Source organism: Engraulis encrasicolus, chromosome 9 (genome assembly GCF_034702125.1).
Source record: "Engraulis encrasicolus isolate BLACKSEA-1 chromosome 9, IST_EnEncr_1.0, whole genome shotgun sequence".
NCBI lineage: Eukaryota > Metazoa > Chordata > Actinopteri > Clupeiformes > Engraulidae > Engraulis > Engraulis encrasicolus.
Window position 1 is genome coordinate 13,039,989 of NC_085865.1, and position 25,785 is coordinate 13,065,773.

General features: G+C 44.9%; 2 protein-coding genes across 2 annotated transcripts; both read right to left on the reverse strand.

Annotated features, from left to right (window-relative positions):
* Nucleotides 1-4,307: 4,307 nt before the first annotated feature.
* LOC134455464 (zinc finger protein 449-like) lies at nt 4,308-6,613 on the reverse strand. The gene has a single exon (XM_063206528.1). The coding sequence runs from the start codon at nt 6,438-6,440 to the stop codon at nt 5,937-5,939; it is 504 nt and encodes a 167-aa protein (XP_063062598.1). The 5' UTR covers nt 6,441-6,613; the 3' UTR covers nt 4,308-5,936.
* LOC134456102 (sialic acid-binding Ig-like lectin 12) lies at nt 6,600-25,218 on the reverse strand. Its single transcript, XM_063207536.1, has 8 exons — nt 25,135-25,218; nt 24,343-24,690; nt 15,601-15,903; nt 14,048-14,308; nt 11,876-11,984; nt 11,749-11,788; nt 10,801-10,927; nt 6,600-7,300 (listed from the first exon to the last, which is right to left on the reverse strand). The coding sequence occupies exons 1-8, from the start codon at nt 25,208-25,210 to the stop codon at nt 6,600-6,602; spliced, it is 1,965 nt and encodes a 654-aa protein (XP_063063606.1). The 5' UTR covers nt 25,211-25,218.
* Between the last annotated feature and the right edge of the window lie 567 nt (nt 25,219-25,785).

Here is a 25,785-nt window from a genome sequence, read left to right on the forward strand (position 1 = left end):
TTAATCATGTTAAGTCTCAGCCCAAGTGAAAAGAACTTATCTGGACCAAGGCACTCCATGAAGTTAAATAGCCTATGTCTTTATTTATAGCCTTGAAGACGACCCAAGCTACATAGACCTATGAGGAATGTTGAATATTTTTAAAGTCATGGAGTGCTTTGGTTAAGAAAAAGTTATTCTATTCACCTAATAGGCAAAATGTTATTTTCTTTTATATCCACCTTCTTCCTGACTCCCGAGGGTGTCTTGTGCTGCACAGTTGGGGGTCTAACACAAAGTGATGGCAAAAACCCAAGACCCCTATTTGCTGGAAAGCGTTTCACAAAGGGTTTAACAAAACTAAAACAAAAAACAGCACATCTTCGGGTAGGCCTACTGTGAGCAATATAACTGCATGTTGAAATTGGCTGGAATTCTCCTTTAAGAGCTGAAATACTGAACAAAGACCACACACTTTTGCATGATGCTACTCGGGCCACCAGATGGCAGCATTGCTATTTATTATTGGTGGGTAGAAGATTAATACACATAGAATACCATGTGTTTTTTCTATTTGCCTGCGTGTTCCTAGACCACTTGCTGTGGGTCAACTTTGCCAGGTTCATCACTTAGCCATGTTCTTGGAATACCCCTCCAGAATACCAGTTTAGTAAAAAAACGACGTTGTTGATATTGACAGGTTTTATGGTATCCTTAATTATGTCCGGATCAATGAGTGCTACACCACTTCTCATGTTGTAGGCAGAAAATACCCATCATATCTACTTTTTTCCATTGTTTCATTGTTTTCCATCTAGGTTCCACCTGCCAGGGGGTCAAAAATTGCAGAAATGTGACATGAATATACAATATTGAAAAAAAAATGTTGCCGTCTTGTGTACAAATTCAAATCCTGACAATATTCCGCTCCACAGTTGACAGACAGATGTTATCCTAAATTCCTACTCGTAAATATGACACTATGTAATTCTGTTGCAGCATTTGCCTACTGGTGGCCACAACAACCTTTTAGATTAGGGGCCCCGGGCCATCCTAATCCGTCCCTGTCTGGGGCAACACAGGAGGTTGTGAAAGCCAGAGACATTGGAAAAGGTGTGAATCAAGCCAATCAAGCCAGTCAAGTCAAGTCAAATTTTATTTGTATAGCAAATTTTTAAAAAGCATGTACTTTTGTTTTCGGGGATCCATGTGACGTCAGGTGAACGCCCCTTTTAGTATAGGTGCATATGTAAGTTTTGGAACATTTCATATAGATTTTTCCATTTGGTGTTTTTTTTACTTCTAGGACCCCCCCGAATACAAATCCATCTGTTTCCATTTTTTTCGTGAACATTTAGTGGCAAATTCAAGATGGCTGCCATTGTGTGTAGAAATTTCACCATTAATGCCGTTTTAAGGTTCAACTGAACTTTTTTTATAATTCCAGGGCAACATTGAATAAATAACAACTTATTTTCAATGTTTTCCTTCATTTTTTGTGGCAAAATCCAAGATGACTGATACCATTTATGGCGAAATTGGCATATTTCATATTTTGAAGTCTATAAAGCCATTGTTGACTTATTTTGGTAATATTTGTTACATGAATGCGAAGTCAGCCATTACATAAACTAAACCCATTACAAAATCCAAGATGGAAGACATTTTGTTTGGCAAAATCAACATTAATGGTGCTTTCAGGTCTATAAATCAATAAATGATACTCTACTCTACTCTGAAGCCATTCATTTGTGAATTCGAGCACAGAGGATTCCGTGCTGGTCCAAATTATTGTTCCAACAACAATTGCTATGAGTCACTTCATGTACAGTAGGCCTACCTATTATGCAGTGCTACCTGTACAGTAATATGCACATTCACTGGATTGGCTGCCTATATCAAGGCAAAGGGCTACAAAGTTGCTTCAAGGTCGGCCTCAGCTCATCTGAAGGCTGTGAAACCGTATGTTCTATCCGGGATGTTGCATTCCTCCAATGCCAACAATCTTGCCATGCACTCTGTTCACAGAACTAGGCTCTCTGACATGACAGTCAGAGAATATCCTCAACTCTAGTGATGGGTCATACCCTGATATGGTATTCCCTACGGTAAGCCCACTCATGTGCTTCACACGCTTTGAACGTCCCTCATATCATTTCCAACTTACTTAGGCCTATATCATCCATGGTGTCTAATATTATGCTTCACCCATCAGTAGCATCCATTGAGATCACGTCTCTGCGGGTCTGTTGTGGCTCATCCCGTTGGCATGCCTATGTTGGCCTCACAGCAAGTCATCCCAATTCTGAAGCCATGTGTTGTGAAGAAGAGGAGAGTGGGCTCACACGACTTGGAACCAAGGCCTTCTTTTATTTGAACCAAAACCCCAAAGTACTACCATATATCATGACTCAAGGGGGCTTAGCTGTCCTCCCTGCTGGTTCCTTGGTCTGTCTGTGTTTCAGGTGCAGGATTGGCAGGTGCGCTGACTGCTGATTGCTCATGAGTGGAGATGGTGCATAGGTGCACCAAATCCCTTTAAAAACCAGTCTGCTCCCACAGCAGACAGCTGCTGCAAAGAGATAATAGCTGCAGCAAAGTTTTGAAAGCTGCAGCAAAGAGACTGGTTCATTGGCCTGACAGTGAGAGCACACCCACGATCCTAGTAATGGCCACACTATCATACACTGACCTTTGTGAGACCTTTGGCATCATGAGGTACCGTATAAGTGGCACAAGTGTGAATCTTTTATGAAAATAATTTACATAAAAATGAAATGAAACTGGCTCCCTCAATGATGCTGCACATTATTCTGTAATGTTGGGAATTTCATGAAGGTGGTCCTCTTGTCCATTCTTTTGGACAGTTGTTCTATGAAATGAATTAATAGGATTTTCTTTTACTTTCTGATCAGTCTAGAGAGTTTAGTTGGAGGCAACAGGCCACCTTTTTGCAACTAGCCAATTGCTAGCCGACATGGGCGCACAAGATTTACAGTGTGTCACCCCAAATTCCAGATGCTCTTCCTATGAGACGAAACATTTAATGTAATGACAGTTATGTGACTATCAAAATATTACCAATAGGCGTACAAAATAGCATAATAGCTTAATAAACCTGAAAATACCAAATGTTCATATTTTGCTACAATGTTGGCCATCTTGGATTTTGCTTCTAAAAATTGGAAACAGATTGTTTTGTTTTCAGAGGGGGTCCTAGAAATATAAAACACAAATTATCAAAGGGGCCAGCAGCTCAGATTTGGGATGAGACACATTAGCTGGCCATATACACTAGAGAAGAGTGCAATCGTTTTCTAGATGTCATGTTGAATTTTTATAAATTTTAAATGATTTTTGAAAAAAGTGTATGTAATGACTGACTGAACGGTCCTGTATACATCAAGAATATTAAAAATACAAGGAAAAAACACTGACTTTAGAGACCTCAAAACACCAAACATGTCATTTTTGCTATATGTTATGTCAGCCATCTTGGATTTTGGTTCTAAAAATGAAGGGGGGAAATAGAATCAGGTAGTTTTGTATTCAGGGGGTCCAAGAGATGCTAAAAAACACCAATTCAAAAAATGTATATGACATGTGTCCTTCCATTACATTCAATTGTGTTAGAATCTGACTGCATATCCGCCATCTTGGATTTTGGGCGTTTCCACTTCGGGAAAAAATGGAAACAGGTGGATTTGAAGACTATGGGGTTTGTAGTTGATAAAAAACACAATTTGGAAAAATCTATATGAAATGTTCCTAAACCTCTTTTTTCTGACATATCCACCTGCACTATTTAGGAGACCTTAGGTTAGGAGAACATAGGAGACTTAAGGTTGAGAATAAATGGAGCTCCCTTAGCACTGTAGGTGACAGTAGTGCACATCTTATGCAAGCTGCCACCAAACGCCACAGAAAGAGAGGATGGAGGAGGGGACAACACCCAAGGCAAGGTGGGGTTTGATTAATCTTATTCTACTAGAAAACGTTTGTGAAAGCCTTTCCAAAACCTCCAGGTCATGAGAACATTCAAGCAGGAACCCAGTAGACCTCATAGGCCTAGGTTTGCATAATGTGACAGACAGGTGGATGGGCCAATGAGTGGGTTGATGAATGAAGAATGATGAACACCTGCATAAATAGGCCTACAGTATGATCACAGGAGTTGATCTACGATCAACATCATCTACACGGATACAGCAATACAACAGGATGTTCAAGCAGGCTATGAAAAAGTGGGCTTGGGGGTCCACTCTCACAGCGGGATTTTAGCGCCAAGGCACACAGAGGTTGAAGGAGACTTTGACAGAGGCGGCAACCAGATGCAGAAATTGTGCTAGTGAGGCTTTATTTACAAGTGCGCAAAATGTGACAAAACAAAAGACTTTCAAAATGAAGAAAACAAAAACCAACCAGAGAGTTGTTCAGGACCGGCTAATAAATAGTTACAGTTCAAAGATTAGGCAAACCTCAGCAGCAGCAGCAGCACAAACACCAACCTTCCTCCTCATTCTCTCTCTCAAGAGTGGCAAACACACTCCCTAGTTAAAGGACTACTAATTACCTGGCCAGGTGGTGTTTGACGCCAAAATTACATTCAATTAACCCAACTTTTGTTACCTTGTTAAAAACTACATCAATTGCCACCTGGCACAAGACAATAAAATCGTTTTTTCCCCCTTTTTTCATTTTACAACATTATATACATTTAGAATACTTAACAGGTCTAAAATCATCATCAGAAATTTAACATCCCACTGCCCCAATCGTCCATTTCCCCAAGTTCAAAACAAACATTAAAAGTCTTCTGGAACCGTCAGCTCAGGTTTCCTGGGGGAACACAGAATGTGGGGGACAGGGAACTGGGTACTATCAGTGTTTGTCATGTCGTGGGGAATGCAGGTGCAAAGTGTTGGAAATATGCGGTGGAAATGTGTGACAAGTCATTACGGAGGAACCGAGTAAGTAACAGCATATGCATGATGGTAGGCTAATGTGAGTGTATGGATGAAAGAATGTCTGCGTTTCGCTAATTGCGTGTGTGCCGGTAGTCGCGAGTGAGTTTGGAAATGTTTGTCAGGGTAGGCTACCTGTTGTAGTTGGGGAGGGGGAAGTTGCCAACGGTGAAAAAGCAGGTTGCCTTTTTCACATTTCCCACCACCTCTGGCAGCTCGACACTGTGGTGGAGAGCTAAGACGTCCACCACCCTTGGTCTGGGAACGAGGGCAATGCTGGGCCCCAGCTTAGTCCTTCTGCAGCCCACGGTAACCAAGGCCTTGTGTCTGGCTCAGGTGGCACAGCCCATTGGTGTTTTCGGCGGCTGCGGCGAAGTCTGTGGTTTGCACCCCTCCTGGATGCACAGGAGAGCCACACGTCGGCTCCGCAGTCATACCAGAGCCTTTCCGTCTCTTGCTCGGGCAGAATCTGATGAAGTGGCCCAGCTGGCCACAAAAGTAACACACCTTCAGCTCTTGCTTCACTGGTGACGGAGAGTTGGTGTCTGCCGGGTCTGTAGGTTGAGATCAAAGAGGCTTGAGACAAGAGGGCTTACTCACGTCATAACAGCGTAGTATGAAATGATGGCGAGGGGAGTACGGAAATTTTATTCTTCTTCTATGGTCAGTATTGGACGCATCAGAGAAGCATGCAATGACACTTCCGCGAGGGTCGGAGTGTGGAACAGGTCATAGGACAGCGTGAATGTTTGTCAGCTGTCCTTAATTACCCCCAGCAATTACTGCTGACCAACAGCTGCCATTAATTTGGCCACAAATTAGCCATCATGGTGTCGCCCCCACTGACCATGCGCAAGGGAGTATGGAAATTGTATCCATCGCACCCACTGACCAATGACTATGCGCAAGGGAGTTAATTTTCCATCCACTCGTGTCCTCAGGCAACGCCCCCGTACTACACCGTGGCCAATGCATTTCCCCCCTAGAGATTGTTCATCTGTTGAGTTTCTTTGGTTGAGATGGTCTTTGCAGTGGTGGAGATGCAGCACGGCTTGGATCCCTCCACTGCTCACCGCGCCTCGAACCAGCTTCACTGCCACCAGCCCCAGGTGCAGTCCCATCAGCCGGCCGACGCATGTGCTGGAAACGGAAGTCTTGAGACCCACGTCGAGCAGCAAGAAAGGCCTCCACCAGCTCAGCAGCTCTGCTTCCTGTGCGTGGGTCGTGCTCCTTCACCCACGTCCGTACCTCTGGCGACAGGGAGCGCAGGAACTGTTCCAATATGAGCAGGTCAACGATCTCCTCCACTGTTCTTCGCTCAGGCTTGATCCACTTCTGAAACAAGTCTTTCAGGCGATGGTGAAACTCTCTCGGCGTCTCAGTCGACTGAATGCCAGGGTCTCTGAATCTCTGGCGATACACTTCAGCATTAATTTCATATTTAGCCAAGATGACATATGCGGCCCTCGCTCTACCGGTCAGGTAGGGCACCAGCATGATGGCCTAGTCAGCAGGTGGCCAACGGTAAGCCACAGCCAGCCTCTCAAACGTGGTGAGGTACTGCTCCATGTCGTCTCCCTCCTCCAGCCTTGGCTCTGGTCCAGGCAGCTGGACACCATATTCCTGGGCTATGCACTGGGTGCAGGGGGGCTGAAGTCATCTGGGGAGCAACGGGCAGCAGGGCAGACCTCCCGGGTGGTGCAGCAGGTGGTGCAGGGTGCAGCAGGCGGTGCAGCAGGCGTCATCACATGAACACTGGCAGGGACAGCAGCAGGAACAGCCACCGGAATGGCAGCAGGGACAGCAACAGTCGGGACGAGTACGACCGGCAGCAGCAGCAGCGAGAGATTCGGCAGGAGGCACAGCAGGAGGTGTAGTGGGGTCAGCAGCGGCAGTAGCAGCAGGAAAAACAGCAGCAGGCATCGCTTCAAGCAGCTGGGCAGGGGGTGTCACAGGAACAGCAGCAGGAGGTAGCACAGGAACATCACCAGGCCCAGCGACAGGATCAGCAGTGACAGAATTGGCAGCAACAGGAACAGCAGCAGGCGACGACTCTGAAGCAGCGGGCACCGGCAGTGGTTGAGCATCACCACTCTTTAACCTTGACCTCACCAGTTCCAGCTCATCATTGAAACCTTGAAGTTGCTCTTGAATGCTCTTCCATCTTTCGTCCTGCATCTTCGCTTCATGTTCTTGGTTAAGCAGGGCCCTCTGGAGCAGTTCATATAGGCAGTTGATGTTCCGCCTCTCACCTTCTTCTTCCATAGCAACATCAGCCATCTTCACACCTGGGCCTGTCTCGTCAGCTTCTTCCTCCGTGCCTACAGGGGGCGCCACAATCCCACCGCTGCCACCAACTGTGAAAAAGTGGCAGGGGTGAAAGTGGAAAAAAATCCTGAGCCTGAACTTTTTTCCCTGCTCTAACGACGACGACAAGATACTGCATAGTGACGCAACGTAGGGCTATTTTGACACATTATTCAAACATTTAATAGCCTGTGTATGACCATTAGTCAAGCCTGATAGTATAACCTAATGGCTAATTATTATCAATGTTTATATATATAATTTTATATATATTTTTGCAAACTCTGTCGAGCCTGAAATCAGGCATGGAGCCTGAATACTATCAGCCCTGAAGTGGGCTTGGGTGTCCACTCTCACAACGGGATTTTAGCGCCAAGGCACACAGAGGTTGAAGGAGACTTTGACAGAGGCGGCAACCAGATGCAGAAATTGTGCTAGTGAGGCTTTATTTACAAGTGCGCAAAATGTGACAAAACAAAAGACTTTCAAAATGAAGAAAACAAAAACCAACCAGAGAGTTGTTCAGGACCGGCTAATAAATAGTTTAAGTTCAAAGATTAGGCAAACCTCAGCAGCAGCACAAACACCAACCTTCCTCCTCCATCTCTCTCTCAAGAGTGGCAAAAACATTCCCTAGTTAAAGGACTACTAATTACCTGGTCAGGTGGTGTTTGGCGCCAAAATTACATTCAATTAACCCTGTTGGAAATATGCGGTGGAAATGTGTGCCAAGTCATTACGGAGGAACCGAGTAAGTAACAGCATATGCATGACGCTAATGAGTGTAGCCTATGTATGAATGAAGGAATGTCTGCGTTGCGCTAATTGCGTGTGCCGGTAGTCGCGAGTGAGTTTGGAAATGTTTGTCAGTGTACCTGTTGTAGTTGGGGAGGGGGAAGTGGTCAACGGTGAAAAAGCAGGTTGCCTTTTTCACACAGGCAGACACACAATGAGTGCAATGTCATTGCGGTGGGCCTATTTTCCTTCAACAAAACGACAAATTTTGACACCCACGACCCACCCACCACATTCTGCCTTCCTGTGCAGATGAATTATTGTCAGGGTACTTCGGTCATGTTGCATTCTTCAGTATGGCTGATTTTCCTCCAAGGTGGATAATTTAATCCGGCAGCAGACACAAACTATACGAATAAGGTTTGTTTTTTCAAAGCACATGGAAGTCCTTGTGCACAAGCCTTCCGTAGACTAAGGCAGGAAAACTTGATCAATGTTATAAGTACAGAAAACACAGCACACTGAAAACTGTTCTTCTTTCTTTGCATTTGTTGGAACAAAGTTTTGGTTTGTTTGTTTTTAATGCAGGCACACTATGCAATTACAATGCAGCAGCAGTGTCTGTCACCCTCCAACCACATTCTGCATTTCCGAGTAGATGCGTTCTTCTTATATGTCAATGTACCTTATTTCTGTTGCACACTTGAAAGCCAAAACTATTATCAGTTGAAAAGCAGATCTAACCCTCATCAACAACAATGTTATAAAGCCGTCTTGGTTGCTCAGGGCAGCAATCAGACTTACACATTTTGGGTACTAAAATAATATGCTGTAATATGCATAATGCATAATGTAATATGCATACTGCTGACTCACTTCCCCCGAGATTTTGACACCCACCCACTACATTTTGCACATCTGAGTGTTTGCATTCTAGTTGCATTGCATTCTAATTGCCACTTAGTTGCATGTATTTATAATGATCACTCAGAGAGTAGATTTTGCTTACAGGATGGGTCAGAAACTGGCTGCTTTGTTCGTTACCATATCTGTAGACCTACGCACAATCAGCCAGTCTGGTATTCTCTGGTTATATTCCTTCTAAGGCCTATCCTTGGATGGTATAAGACCAGCTGGTACCATTCAGTTTTCAGTAGCACCAGGTTTAATGATAAATGCTAAGTAATATCACCAGACTCAGACAATGGCTGGAACAGCAGGAGAATGGTAAATAGGCTACAGTTATTTAAAGCAAGGGGAGGAAATGAGCATATTTCCTGGTGGACTGTTCCATTTACGTTTCACATGCATTTAACCTCAAAATGGCACCCATATCACATATAGCAGTGCCTTTAACTGTTAATGGCCATGTATGGTATCTCAGAGCATCCCATTTGGGTCATTTCATGTGAAATCAGACACTTTGGGACCCGACCGACACAGATTTCAATCATACTTGCTCTGCCTGTTTAGTAGCAAGGTAGGACCCCAGAACAGCATTTGTGTGAATCTGACACCAATATTAAGGGAGAAACAGACTAGCAAAGGTTTACATATGAGGGTAGGACACTATACATTCAGCCTTGATTATATCAGTCAGTGTAAGTCACAAAAAGATGCCTGTGGTGTTATTTGAAAGCTCTTTTCAGGCTCTACAAATTACACACACAGCATGGAATACAACAACCTTCAAAATGTGAATTATGATACATTGCAAAATTAAAAATTGAATATCAAAAAAACATGTATTTTGAAATGGCCGGTTTCTTGTCTAAACATAGCCTGTAAGGTCATAAACAACACCTGACAATAGGGTGTTTGGTTCTTTATTCATTTCAGAGATAATGGGACATAAAGGTTGAAATGAGTTGCAATGAAGTAGTAATAGAGTAGTGTCAGCGACAGGACTGGATTGGCCATCTGGCATAACAGGCATTTTCCCGGTGGGCCCTGCACCCTCGTCGGTCCCTATTCCAGGTACTCGAAAACTACACAGCTTCTTCCATTGTCAATGGACACAGTGGAAGCTAGACCATATTCAGCATTCAGAGAAGGCAGGGTTGAAAGAATAAGCTCATTTTCTTAATGTTCAAGCATCAAAGGGTATGTTGTAGCTGTATATGATGGCAACTAGTGGCTAGCATGTGTTGAGGAATGTATGCCGAGCACTGGAGAGGTGAAACTGAACTTCCTGCATCCTCATGGACCATTTCCATCCTTCACATATTCCAATAGACATGCTGTCATGTGATATTACTATGGCATTACCATATTATTAATAGGTGATTTGTATGATGCCATATTTTTGAGTCCCATTATCTCTGAAATGAATAAAGAACCAAACACCAACATTTCAGGTGTTGTTCATGACATTGCAGGCTATGTTTAGACAAGGAACTGGCCATTTTAAAATATAGGTTTTTTTGATATTCAATTTTTAATTTTTTAATTTATGATCATTCATATTCTGAGGGTTGTTGTATTCCATGCTGTTGTGTAATTTGTAGAGCTAGAAAAGAGCTTTCAAATAACATCACAGACATCTTTTTGTGACTTGCACTGACTGATATAATCAAGACGGAATGCATAGTCTCCTACCCTCATATGTAAACCTTTGCTAGTCTGTTTCTCCCTTAATATTGGCGTCAGATTCACACAAATGCAGTTCTGGGGTCCTACCTTGCTACTAAACAGGCACAGCAAGTATGATTGGAATCTGTGTCGGTCGGGTCCCAAAGTGTCTGATTTCCCGTGAAATGACCCATTTGTAATCAGCAATTTGCATAAATGTCATCTCTAGTTTGCACCACTTTACTTCTCTTTGGCGTTGTGGCTGCAGGTGGGGATTGGTTACAGTACAAGCTGTCATCTGGGTCATCTGGGTCGTTTGGGGTGCATCCTGCGAAGCGTTGGTTGCCTTTGGTCACATTGGCATACATATTCTGTGGGCGAGATTAATGAGAGTTTCACCACATTGTGAGGAAAACAAAGATGCCGAATTACATACAGTACATTACAGAGACGTTACATTACACCAGGGGGTGAGGAACCTATGTCTCGAGGGTCGTTTACAACCCTTGAATCCATCGTATCCGACCCCCGACAAACATTTAATTTTCTGCAGATTCACATGAAATGTGAAAAAATTGCAGAAGATATTGCAGTTGCAATACAATTAAGTTCTATTTTCAGGGAACCTAGTAAAGGTGGGGTCTGTTGTGAAGGTGGCCACCTTCAATATAGGCCTAAAGTGCACGGGAAATCCTGGTCTGTGTTCATAGTATGGCCCTTGGAGGACTTAATAAAATTTGAAGTGGCCCTCGAATGAAAAAGGTTTCCAACCCCCAGCGTAACACTTTAGCTGACATTTTTATCCACAGCGATTTACAGTTATTAACAGGGCATTGGTTACAGTCCCTGGAGCAATGTGGGGTTAGGTGGCTTGCTAAGGAACACTTCAGCTATGACTGGAGGTGTAGGCAGAGGTTAGGGTGTAGCACGGATCCATTGACTTTCACTAGCTTAGCGACATATTCCCTCTTTTAACTTGTCTTAAAGCAAGACAACGCTTAACATGAAAAATAAGACACTTTACCACCTTTATAAACCCTGGCCAACGATTTTAACTGTATTAAGCCCCAAAATAGTGGCATACCCCTTTAATACCACCTCCCTGACCATTATGCCACAGCTTCCCGTGAAACAGAATTACCCCTAAAATAAATCAAGCAATCCACACCTCGACAGTTATAGAAATCATTACCTCATCCTCAGCCTGCACTCCAGTTGGCTCTTTCCTAAATCTGAAAGAACGATACACAAGATAAAGTCTATGCACAACGTAGGCTAACGCATAACATTGGAAATATGAATCGAAAAAAAAAAAATACCTGAGCCAAAATATTGCCCCACAGAGGAGAAGAATGAAACCTCCACATCCAACCCCAATGTACATCCAAATAGTACTCGATGTATGTTCCAAGTGCAAAATTACTGGCACTGTAAAACAAGAAAATATTGGACAAAGATTAATACATGAAGCATGAGATAGTCAGTGCAGCTACAGTGTACGATGACATTATATTTAGAATTACTTAAAAAGTAATGACATTTAAAATAAGTTGTGTCCTGAGTTATATGTGAATTTCACATCTGTGTAAGGTGAATCATGTCATGTGTTTTAGGAGAGAAGATCAATGCATCAATGATAAAAACCGATCTGAGAGGAATATAGCTCACTATGAAAGCATGGTGAATAGTTCATTTGATGTGGAAAAGAATGAACCCCCAACACCTCAGTATTAACAACATAGTACTGTAAATGCAGCTGTAGCAATGTCTGCCTTAATATAGCTCTCGCCAGATAGTTCCGCATGAAGTCCACACTGGGTTTACAGCACTGACGGGGTGCTGAAACAATTCTTCAAAAGATAAACAGAGAATGACTTTGTAGAATCTCTGTTTTTTCTGAGAATTTCAACTAGCTAGTTGACCAGACTGACTGACATCAACAAATTCTGTACAACATCGCAGACTGCAGGTACTCCAAGTTAGTGTATCATTAGAGTAAAAGGACACAGCACTGCATTTAGTGTGGGGTTAGATGCCTGGCTCAAAGGCATTTCAGCCGGTTACGTGGTGCTATTCCGACATGTCGCTATTCCGACGTTCATGTCTATTGTCGGAATACCGACACGTTTTCCACCGTCCGCCGCTATTCCTACATGCCGCTATTCCGACATCCCTAACCTTAACCCTAACCCTAACCCTAACCCCTAAAAAGTGTCGGAATAGCGGCATGTCGGAATAGCGCTATGTCGGAATAGCGATTGCCCCACATTTCGGTTATAGTGCGGGAGAGTGCTGGCTATTCATTCCTCCAGCATCTTTCCAAAGTGGTACAAAGGCAGACTAACCATCAGGCCACAGTTTTCTACATACCCAGTCCTGGCTTCTATTTATTTCAACAGGCCCTTAAAGGGACACTCCACCCATTTGCATTAGGCTTTCCATTGCTAGACACCCAGTCATACTTTTGAATGGTCGTGCAACTCTCTCTCAATTCCCCCTGAGACAGGAGAAATCCGTATTCACCTCTTAACACTTCCTCCTACAATGATGTAAAAATCGTCATTTTGCGTAATTGTAGGAGGAAATGTAAGAGAGGTGGATTTCTATTGAGACTACAAGCCTTTTTCCCACCCTTTCAACCCGCCCATATGATGCACTAACAGACCTATCACAGATCAGTGTGCCAGTGCTTTTGAAATCACTGGCATTAGCCCCAGACGACTTTGTTGCTGTCGATCGATGTAGACACCACGTGAGCGAGAACTTGTTGTCACGATGTGGGTGGTATTAAAAACAGCGCATTTAAAGTCGGCCACAAATATGCACAAGGTAATGAGCTTGCACCAGTTTAATCTACAAACACATCTAACCACCATCATGCAACATTTTAAGCCAGAATGCATTGCTGTCTAAATGCGCATGTAGCCGTTGCGGTATCTAGAGCACACAGGGGGTGCATCCCAATATGTGACCTTGCCTCCTCCACTTGCCTCCTCCACTTGCTTCTCGTCATGATGACATCACTGACAACAACATTATATTTCAATATCTTGCAAAAGCTCAATTGTAAAGTCTTTTTCTCATTTGCAATTGGGATAGTGAATGAAAAACAGTCCCTCAAAAGTTGTTGTGGCGAGGCTGACAGCTGGGAAACTTTATCGTTTTCTCCACGGAGGAGGGGCCAGGAGGCGGGACGAGGAGACAAGCACAAGTGGAGGAGGCAAGGACACATATTGGGATGCACCCCTAGTGAGGCTTCAGTAAGTTACTGGCAGAGCTGCCTGGGTGTGGCCTGTGGAACTTGAGCATTGCAATGCATTATGGGGATTGTTGTCACAAATCCACAAGCACTAAAAGTCGTTCTCTGCCTTTTCTCGGCCAAGAAGGCAGCAAATTAGAAATTTATGCTACTATTCTACTACTGTACATATATGACCCACTTTCAATACATATTCATGTCTCCACCGGTGGAATGCCCCTTTAATACTCACCCTTCAGCTGCAGTGTTGAAGAGTTGGATGCACCAACACTATTGGTTCCCTCACATTGGTATGTGCCAGGGCTTGTGTTTGTCATGTTCAAAGTTACTTTCTGGGACGTCCACTCCAGTACCTCACTAGTACCGTTGGAATTCTTGAACCATCTATAGCTGCTAATAGGGGGGTTGGCTACACCATGGCAGCACAATGTCATGGGATGATCCATCATGCACTGGGATGAGTTAACGGACACAGACAAGTTCTTCGGTGGATCTGGAAGACAATGGAAATAGCTACTTACTGTAGCATTGTAGTAGCCAGGTCGTGCCCTCCTAGTGACGCAACATCTTCAGCTTTGCTTCTAGTCAGGCCAAGAGCAATACAATATCGTTACTGATCTCCCGAAAAAACGGGAACTCCTCCCACTTTGTCGGGAAGCATACAACCATTAGCAAACCAAGGGAGGCAGGTCAACCATGCTATTTTGGGAAATGTTAATTGTTATGCTCTTGGTCAGACCAAGTCTCGAAGAGATTTGAAAGTCGATGATAATCAGGCTAGCATTGTAGTGCCTCAGCTCAAAAATATATTACACTACAATTTCTTTACCGGCAGGGGACTCTATTAAGTCTAGCTAGCATAAAATTGTGGAAACTCTTTTGAAGGCAGGCCCAAACATTAACAAAATGTATAGCCTAAAGCTGAAAGACTGTTAACAAAACAATATCAGTCTGTAAAATATCAAGTTAAAAACATCAAATGAGGGAAAAAAAAGAAATTAATGCAGAAATGAAGAAACTGAAGAAAGACAGCTCATGTTTTGTAGAGAGAGAAGCTTAAAGGGGGATTCATACTAGTCGTGAGTGGTGCTAGTCTCCTTCATACTTCACTCACGACGATGGCGCGCGCCGTCACGTGACCTAAAATTTCGACACGCCCCCCGTCGTAAGCTCAAAATTCGGCGCGTGTCGCCACGTCGTGCACACGAGGATTTTTCTAACTTGTCGTGCGCCACCAGCGACCACGCAGATAGGCAGACAAAGCAGGAGTTGCGAAGAGAGGCTACAACTACTGTAGGCTACTACAGAATGGATCCTGCATCATTTTGAGGATAATAAAATGTCATAGAGAGTTATTTTATCTTCTCTCTTAAATGTTGTTCAGTGAAACAATTGTTTACTTTGTTCAGAAGCACGTTGTGTTCGGCGATCTATTTATAAATTCTGCCGCCAGAACAATGCTCTCACATGGTCTTGGAATTATCTGGCAATGTAGGCTACAACAAAAAATATATGTTTCAATGTGGTAAGTCACAAGTCAGACGTTCAGTAGCCCTACAGCAGCCGTGTTTGGCTTTCTATTTTATACATCAGTAGAACTCACGCTGCGAGTTGCGAAAAATACTGCCGTTTCTCTCATGAACAGCAGAGGGCACTTCCGACAATGCGAGCAAGGCGCTTCTTAAGTATGAATAGTCTGTCGCAAGTGATGACGTCATTAATGGTTCTCGCGCCACTCGCGACAAAGTGCGCACGTGAAGTATGCAGAGCCCTTAAGACCCTCACAATATACGTAAAGATGTGCCGTTTCCTGGACGGTGGCTTGACTTAGTAGGCGATGTGTCACCCCACAGCTCATGTTCAGACTGTTGTGCTCCCACGAGGCGACAAAACTAAGCACGGAAATCACTTCCTGGGTACCATCTTCTTTGGTGCGCAGGGTCTGTGTACTGCGGTTGAGCATGGGGCTCCAGACCAGAGTTGGGGGGTCGTGGGGGCAGTGGGAGGCTGCAGTGCAGGTCAGGGTGACAAGGACACCCTCATGAAGGGGGAACTGAGGCAAGATGAGATATGGCTGAGGCAGACCATCTGTTTGGGGAGACGCAAGGAAGTTGCATCTGATTTTAGTGCCAGTATATATATAGGTTTTCAGTTAGGCTACATGTGATGAGCTTGATTAACTAACACCACTTCCTCTTTAGCATGGTCAAATATGAATATGACTGATTGTGAACTAAATGGGGAACTGTTTGGAGAGAAGTTTTTCATTCGTATGCCATTTTGTTCTAAAAACTGCACTGACTTACAAAAATACTACTGAATATGATATTAGTAGGCTATAAAAGAACTGTGTGGCTGAAACCTAAACAAGACATCGCTACAAAGTAGTTTCAGTCCCTGTTTGGTGCCCTTGGGCCTAGTCAAACACTCCTTTTACAAAACAGACTTACAGTAAAACATAAATGGCATGGGACTCATCTAGTTACAGTAAAGGCCAATAGTTTGAACACACCTTTTGATTCAATGCATTCCCTTTATTTCAGTGTCTATTTACAATACATTGTAGATTTTTAGGGAGGGCATCAAAACTGCATGAACACATAAAGAATTTTGTGCTTGCGCTTGAATTATGTACTTGCCAATACAAGCATTTCACAATTTTTTTCTTGATCTGATATTGAGTCACTTGGTCTATAGGAAGGTATTTGGAGAAGTCACCTGTGTTGGAGGGAATCTGTGGTAGGGTGTTTCGTTTCTACTTTAACTTTTTATACCACTGTTCCACCTAGATAACCAGCTATGTTAGACCAAGTGACTCATTATCAGATCGAGAAAATATTGCTTGCACTAGCAAATACCTAATTAAGGTTTAAACGTCTTAAATTTCTAGTTCTACAATGCTAATGAGTTATTGAATGACTTTTCTGTTCAATTAAGATTGACTTGACTGACTTGGTATTTTTACATGAAAATAGACAAAATAGTTTGTTGAAACGTGTAGGGCCATTAGTTGTGCCATGTTGACGTCAGGTGGATAGACAGCAGACATTGCTGTTGGACAACTGCCAGCCTAGAATTGACCATTTTTTGTTCAGCACATAATTCTACATGTGATTCCCTCCACAAACAAGTACAATGTATTGTAAATAACCACAGAATAAAGAGAATGTATTTGATTGAAAAGGTGTGCCCAAACTTTTGCCCATACTGTAACTATTTAATATTCAAGTCATGTACTGTAATAGGTATCACAAAATCAGTCTAGTGTAACAGGTTGGACTGTTCGGGGTGGGTGCAATGACTGGGCCGGGACCATAGGGGAGCTGTGGCGCTGAGGGATAGGAAGTGCCCGGTCAGAAATGATGGCTTCCTTTAAAAACAGGAAGTTGGAGGTGCCGGGCCTCTTTGGTCTCCATTGTGAAGGGGGTAAGGTTGGTGGCGTGCAGCTTTATTTTCTTTTGAGTGCCTGTGTTGTGTGAAAGATATTGAGTGTGTTTATGTATTGAGACTGTTAAACTTACCTGGTTAACTTACCTTGGTGACTCACCTGACTCTCCTGTAGCTGGGTTCCGTTGGTGTTGTGTGAGTGCATGAGTGCAGTCTTAATGTGTGATTGAGGGTTTGTGTGTGTGTGCTTGCTTAATTTTGTTTTGTTTGTCTCAGACAGGGTGGCCAACCTGTGCTGGGACACTGTGCGCCACCAATTACTCTAGCCAGCGGCCCAGTGAGAGGGTAGTTTGTTATTGATAATGTGTGTGTTGATTTTATACTTTTAGATATTATGTGTTTAACTTAATAAAGATAATTATATTTAAAACAGATAGTCTATTTAATTAGTTGGGTTTTAAACTTGTGCATCTTGGGCCACTGGCTGGGGTGAGGGGTTAGCTGCTCACCACAGTCTTATGTATTTAGTGTTTGTTTTGGTTTTACCCTTAACAGTTTGCAGTGCCTTTAACCCTTTGCATGCTGATACTTTGTGTGTCTCTAGTCCTAGGATTTGTAGTGGTTATAGTATTGTAGTGTTTCCTCTTTGCATTGATACCCCTGTAGGTGAGCAGCTATTCCTCCGATCCTCCCATTTGTCTTCTGTGTCCTTTGTTTCAATAAACCCCCATATACATTTGATTTGTCTCTTTGGTCTTCTGTGGTGTCCACGACTTACTGGTATCTGAACTTGTTACATCTTTGGCGTAGTCTGCAGCACCAGTAATTTTTCAAAGTCGTACACCATTGAAGATGTCTCAAAATGAAAATGAGGGAGTTGGGAGACCAAGAGCTTTGTCTATGCCATCTTTCTTTCCATACATGATGCCTTGTTCTAGATTCTCTGGGGGGAGAGGGGCAAATGACATTTCTTTTAAACAATGGAAAAGTGATTTGGAAATGTGGTTTCGAATGTGTGCTGTACCTGTAGAAAACCAAACTGACTGGGTTATTAACTGCTTAGATGGGGAAGCAAAGCGGGAGATAGCCATTTTACCTGACACTGACAAAGACACAGTAGCTAAAGTTTTCCAAAAGCTTAAAGATTTGTATGCCAGCCCTGCCTCTGCCTCAGTCACTCGCTCGCTCTTTTTCAATTGTAGGCAACACTCTGAAGAGGGTGTGAGAGGCTTTGCGCTCCGCCTACAGGAGTGTTGGCAAAAAATGATGGTGAAGGACGCTGCCAATATCCTGAACCCAGAGGTGCTGATGCGAGACCAGTTCATCTCTGGACTTTCGGATGAAGGGCTGAAGAGGGACCTGAGGCTAAAGGTAACATTGAATAATGACCTTACATTTTCAGATGTGAAGACTGAGGCAGTGCTGCGCGCCGGGTTGGAGGAAGAGGGCCATGCTTATTGTGGAGCAGTGAGGAATGCCACACAAAAGCAACCTTGGGAGGACGATCTTAAGAAACTGAAAGTGGAACTGAAAGCAGAGCTGTCAAAGGAAGTTGAAGTCCAAGTGAACAATCTCTCCCAGACCCTCCTGCAGGGTATTAGAGAAGAGTTCCAGAAATCAAGACAGCAGGGGAGTTCCCAGAGCAATGGCTCACTGCAGGCCCCCCAAAGGTCACGGAGCTATTCCCCAGCCCCGAGACACCAACGGGCAGGTCGACAGCCAAGGCCCCGTGAGTATGATGAACAAGGGCGCCCCATATGCTTTAACTGTGGAGCCCCTGGTCACATTGCCCGCAATTGCCCTAAGCAGAACCCACAGCCTACTTTAAACTAGTGCCCCCTGCTGTTGAGGATCAAACGGTAGGCCCACTTGCAAATGATCCACTACATGCACCTTCTAGGTCACAGGCAGTAAACCCTACCCATCTCAAACCAGTCTCTCATTCTGCTGTCACCCCTCCACCAACAAACCAGTCCCCCTTGACACTGTCCATGCCAAAACCTGACCCACCCCATACAAGTCACCTGTCATTGCATGTAGCTAACTCCACAGCTGGAAATGCCCCTTCAAGCACAAGTCTGCCCTCTTGTGATCTTGTTGGGGAATGCCCCATGATACAGGTGTCCATGGATGGAGTTGCTGTCTCGTGCCTGCTGGATACTGGTTCCCAAGTATCCATGATGCGTCAGGACTGGTTTGAAGAGCATTTCAGAAAGAATGGTCAACGGCTAAAGGATCCAACCTCCTGGCTAAAGCTGAGAGCAGCCAATGGCAAAGAAATACCATATCTGGGGTATGTAACGCTTCAGGTGGACGTTGCTGGTGTAAGCCTCGAGAATGTGGGAGTAATCGTAGTCAAAAATTCATGTCTGACAGTGTCTGCACTAGTGGGGATGAATATCATCAAAGAAGTTTGGCAGATCTTGTTCCAGAACAGTGCCCCCTGTGATGTCAAAAGGCAACCACCATTGAACACCTTTGGAAAAGTCATGTGGCAGAAAGCTATGCACATCTGCCAAAAAGAACACCGCTTCACCTCACCAGAGGGGTTCGTGGGCTATGCCCGTCTGGCCAGTCGGCGCCCTGTAACAGTTCCAGGTAATCGTGAGGTGCTCTTGAACTGTAAAGCTCGAAAAGGACCTTGTGGTCGAAGTTACGAAGCCCTCATGGAGCCGCTGCCCACCAGAGACGGACTGCTGGTGGCTCGCTCCCTGGTGAATGTGAACAATGGTCAAATGCAGGTGCGTGTCCGAAATATCAGTAATACACCAATGACCTTGTACCCATACCAAAAATTGGGAGAATTGCTGACATTAAATGTGTGTGAAGTGTTTGATGACTGTCCTGACTTGCAGTTGGTCCCCAATGAAGCCAGTGGGGTGCCAGTAAATGCAGTGGAAGCAGGTAGTGTGAGCGCCAACCCACCACCTCAATTTGACTTAGAAGGGGTTCAATTGTCAGCTGAGCAAAAAGAAAAACTGGCCACACTGTTGACTAAACATCAGTCTGTCTTTTCACAGCATGAGGAGGACTATGGCTGCACGGAGACCATCCTACATGAGATACCAACAGGGGATGCAGCCCCAATCAGACAGAGATATCGACAGATCCCTCCAAATCTGTACGGTGAGGTCAAGGCTTTGATCAAACGGATGTTGGATGCAGACATAATCAAACCCAGCTCAAGTCCATGGTCCTCTCCTATAGTCCTAGTACGGAAAAAGGATGGCTCCATTCGGTTTTGTGTAGACTATAGGCAGCTGAACCAAGTAACCAGAAAAGACTCATACCCCCTACCCCGGGTGGAAGAAGCATTAGCCAGCTTAAAGAAGGCCCGCTGGTACTCGACCCTTGATCTTGCGTCAGGTTACTGGCAAGTCAAAATGCACCAAAAAGATATGGACAAAACGGCTTTCACCACTCCTATGGGGCTATTTGAGTTCCAACGAATGCCATTCGGACTGTGCAATGCACCGGCAAGCTTCCAACGCCTAATGGAGAGCTGCTTGGGAGATCAAAACTATCAATCATTGTTGATTTACCTTGATGATGTGATTGTTTTTGCCCCAGACTTTAATAGCCACCTTGATCGCCTTGATTTTGTATTCTCTCGCCTCTCCCAGCAGGGTCTAAAGTTGAAACCAGACAAATGCAAGCTCCTCCGAAGCAGTGTCCAGTATCTGGGTCACGTGGTATCTGATGCTGGAATAGCTCCAGACCCTGACAAGGTGGTGGCTGTTCAGGAATGGAAGGTACCAAAGTCCACAACAGAGTTGCGAGCCTTCCTTGGCCTGGCTGGGTACTACCGCAGATTTGTTAAGGGGTTCTCACAAACAGCAGCACCACTGCATAAGCTACTGGAAGGGCACCCCACCAAGAAACCTAAGGCCAAAGCATCATGCCCCCCATGGAATTGGTCAGATGATTGTGAAGCAGCCTTTGAATCCCTAAAACAAGGCCTTGTGCAGGCACCACTCCTGGCATTTGCCGATTTCACATTACCCTTCCTGCTTTATACAGATGCAAGCCACAAAGGCTTAGGGGCTGTGCTCTCTCAAAAACAAGATGGACAGGAGAAGGTGATTGCTTATGCCAGTAGGGGTCTCCAGGGTGCAGAACGCAATGATGCTAATTATAGCTCTTTCAAATTGGAACTACTGGCTCTTAAGTGGGCAATCACTGAAAAGTTCCACGAGTACCTCCTTGGATCAGATTTCACTGTATACACTGACAACAATCCCCTTGCACATCTGGCCACAGCACGATTAGGGGCAGTGGAGCAACGGTGGGTGGCTCGGCTGGCCAGCTACAAATTCCAGGTCAAACACCGCTCTGGCAAGTCAAATGTAAATGCTGATGTTCTGTCCCGTTACCCAGTAGGTGCTGCAGTGGTGCCAGAGGAAGACGATGGCATGGAAGTCCCCGGGTTCGAAGAGGTGACCGTTGAAGTGGTGCAAGCTTGCCTCTCAGGGTCCTGCTCAGCAGCCTCTACAGGACCAGTGTCAGACCAGCCACCGCCCACTGGGGGCTCCAGAATAGGACAAGACTGGACAATGGAGAGGTGGGCAGAAATACAACAGCAAGATCCTGTAATCTCACGTGTATTGCATGTTTTCCAGACAAAGAGGCCTTTGCGGCGGGAGGAGCGAGAACGAGAGACCCCCAACGTGCTGAGGCTGTTGAAAGAGATGCCCCGTCTGCGGCTTCGAGAAGGAGTGCTGTATCGGTGCATTCAAGATCCAAACACCAACATGCTGCGCTACCAGCTCCTTCTCCCTCAAAGTCTCCAGAGGGAGGCATTCACCTGTTGCCATGACAAGATGGGACATTTTGGAACCGAAAAGACTCTAAAAACATTGCAGATAAACTACTATTGGGCACACATGGCTGCCGATGTCCAGAAATGGTACTCAGAATGCCCGCCATGCATCCTTAGGAAAAGACCTGGCACGTCAGCTGTTGGCTTGACCCCTATTGCTGCCTCCTACCCTCTCGAACTGGTCACCATGGACTTTCTGTCCCTCGAAGCAGCAGTGGGGGGCTTTCAAAACATCATGGTGCTGACTGACCACTTCACCAAGTTTGCCTGGGCAGCAGCCACCCGAGACCAAACAGCAGCCACCACAGTGAGGGTCATGTGGCAGCAGGTCATACAGTACTTTGGCTGTCCGTCCCGGTTCCACTCAGACCAGGGTCCAAATTTTGAGGCAGCAGTGGTGAAGCAGCTCTGTGAACTATACGGCTGTAAGAAGAGTCATACCACTCCTTACCATCCAGAGGGTAACGGCCTCACAGAACGTTTCAACCGGACCCTACTTGGAATGCTGGGAACTCTGGTGGATGAGAAGAAACAAAGGTGGGCCGACTACTTACCTGAAATGCTGCATGCCTATAATAACACTGTCCATAGCTCCACAGGGTATACCCCATCCTACCTCATGTTCGGCCGGCATGTCAGGACCCCCCTGGATGTGATGCTGGGGCACCCTGTGGATGAGCAGAGTACCGTGGAGGAGTGGGTGAGAAGACACCATGAGCGCCTACACTACGCCTACCGGAGAGCGGGTGAGTTGACTGGCGGGGCAGGGCAGCATCAAAAGAAACAACACGACAATCAGGGTCTCCTTGGACCTTTAATGGTGGGAGAACGGGTGTTGGTTCGTAATGTTGGTCCTAAGGGACATGGCAAACTTGCTAATTTTTGGAGTAGTATGCCCTACGTGGTGATTAAACAACCAAACCTTGACGTACCTGTTTATGTTGTTAAGCCTGAAAAGGGGAGTGGGAAAGAGAGGGTTTTGCATAGGAAGTTGCTTCGGCCTTGTCCTCTGTCTTTACAGGCCCCTGGGGAAGAAACGGCGACGGCAGCAGATGGACCTGGACCCTCAACCCAAGCTGCAGACGTGCCTAGGCCCCCAACTCCTTGGCTGTTCCCACCAACCTGGTTCCTACCACCACTGACGTTTTGCACTCCCGCTGCACGTCCGTCCACAGAGGACGGGGCTGCCTCTGACGCTGAGGGGCCACGTCGGTCACTCCGTGCCACCAAAGGTGTCCCGCCAGAACGATACCGGGATGCTTGAGGTCAGCCCGAGGACGGGCTGCGTGAAAGCGGAGGGGGGTGTAACAGGTTGGACTGTTCGGGGTGGGTGCAATGACTGGGCCGGGACCATAGGGGAGCTGTGGCGCTGAGGGATAGGAAGTGCCCGGTCAGAAATGATGGCTTCCTTTAAAAACAGGAAGTTGGAGGTGCCGGGCCTCTTTGGTCTCCATTGTGAAGGGGGTAAGGTTGGTGGCGTGCAGCTTTATTTTCTTTTGAGTGCCTGTGTTGTGTGAAAGATATTGAGTGTGTTTATGTATTGAGACTGTTAAACTTACCTGGTTAACTTACCTTGGTGACTCACCTGACTCTCCTGTAGCTGGGTTCCGTTGGTGTTGTGTGAGTGCATGAGTGCAGTCTTAATGTGTGATTGAGGGTTTGTGTGTGTGTGCTTGCTTAATTTTGTTTTGTTTGTCTCAGACAGGGTGGCCAACCTGTGCTGGGACACTGTGCGCCACCAATTACTCTAGCCAGCGGCCCAGTGAGATGGTAGTTTGTTATTGATAATGTGTGTGTTGATTTTATGCTTTTAGATATTATGTGTTTAACTTAATAAAGATAATTGTATTTAAAACAGATAGTCTATTTAATTAGTTGGGTTTTAAACTTGTGCATCTTGGGCCACTGGCTGGGGTGAGGGGTTAGCTGCTCACCACAGTCTTATGTATTTAGTGTTTGTTTTGGTTTTACCCTTAACAGTTTGCAGTGCCTTTAACCCTTTGCATGCTGATACTTTGTGTGTCTCTAGTCCTAGGATTTGTAGTGGTTATAGTATTGTAGTGTTTCCTCTTTGCATTGATACCCCTGTAGGTGAGCAGCTATTCCTCCGATCCTCCCATTTGTCTTCTGTGTCCTTTGTTTCAATAAACCCCCATATACATTTGATTTGTCTCTTTGGTCTTCTGTGGTGTCCACGACTTACTGGTGTCTGAACTTGTTACACTAGTAATGCATTACAGTTTTCCCTTGTCTACCACCATTGGCCCTGCTACACGGGCGAGAAGTCCTCTCAATGAAGCGAGGCATGACCATTTTCTTACCTCTGACATTAATCAAGACGTACTGAGCAAAAGTAAATTTTTCTTTGCTCTCCAGGCGAAAGAAATATTTGTCCTCATATTCTCTGCTGAAGTTATACAAGACTGAGGTGCAATTCCATTTGGCAAGGTCGCCAAGTATCTCTCCGTGAAGGTGGTTTTGAGATCTTGAGGAGTTGAACACATCAACACTGCCGCTAAACCACTGGGACCCTTTTCTCCACACCCCACCGGCGGCACCCCTGACACTCGCATCCCCGGCCACAAAAGAGCACGGGATCAAAATGCACGAGCCATTGATTGTTTCCAAGGTTGCGGGCATGTGGGCCGAGTAATCTGAACATAAAACAGCTGTAACAAACACGCATGATGAATTGATTAAATGACGTTAAATACATTAAAACAAAGCAAATTGATTAACAAATATATTATACAATGTAACTCTGAAGCAAAAGCGTTATGTTCAGTGAATGTACTCACATGTTAGAAAGCATCCACATAAAATAAGGTCTCTTAGCAGAATCATATTTCACAGTATCTACAATAGAAACCGGTGGCAAAATGCCTTGTTACACTAAAAACATCACCTCATACAGTATATTGCACCATGAAATATAGTAGGCCTACAATAAACAATTCTTAATGTATACTGTGTTCACTCATAGTTAGTTACTTACATGCACTCAGAAAAGTATATGTTTTGCTATTAATCTACTGCACAGTATAGGTTTTGCTATTGATCTACTACACATATGAAATTTTCAGCATCATACCAGTCTTCAAGATAACACTCACCTGCTTCTGAAGTTGTGTATTTTATTTTTGTAAAACAACACTTGAAAGAAATAATTTTGACACGACGGACGTACATGAACGCAGCATGGCAATGACATGGCACAGAGGCACAACTAACTGAGGGGAAGAAAGGAGTCACCGGAGCATCTTCAGATGTGGAAATTAACTTGTTTTATTGGGCAAGCGCCAAGACTAAGTCAATTGACTCTGAAGAAGACGTGTGAACGTCGAAACGTTAGTCTTGGCGCTTGCCCAATAAAACAAGTTACTTTCCACATCTGAAGATGCTCCGGTGACTCCTTTCTTCCCCTGCATTTACCAAGTCCTTTCCCGAGACGCACCAGATTGTGAAGTGCAGGAGCGCGGAGGATATCTCTCTTTGCTACGCACAACTAACTGACTTAGTGGAGGCAGTGGAGCTAAAAGTAGAGACTTCCTCGAGTGACAATAAGACTCATGGTGACAGCCCACACAGGATGCTGCTGATAACACATTCTCAATAGTCGCCCCTTGTGAGAGTGCTGCTGATATCACATTCTCAATAGTCGCCCCTAGTGAGAGTGGCCATGGGGGTTTCACTTGGCAGCAGCATCCCCCAAAATGAAGCTAAAGGATACCAGATTAAAGGATACCAGATTACTGTGAAAGAAA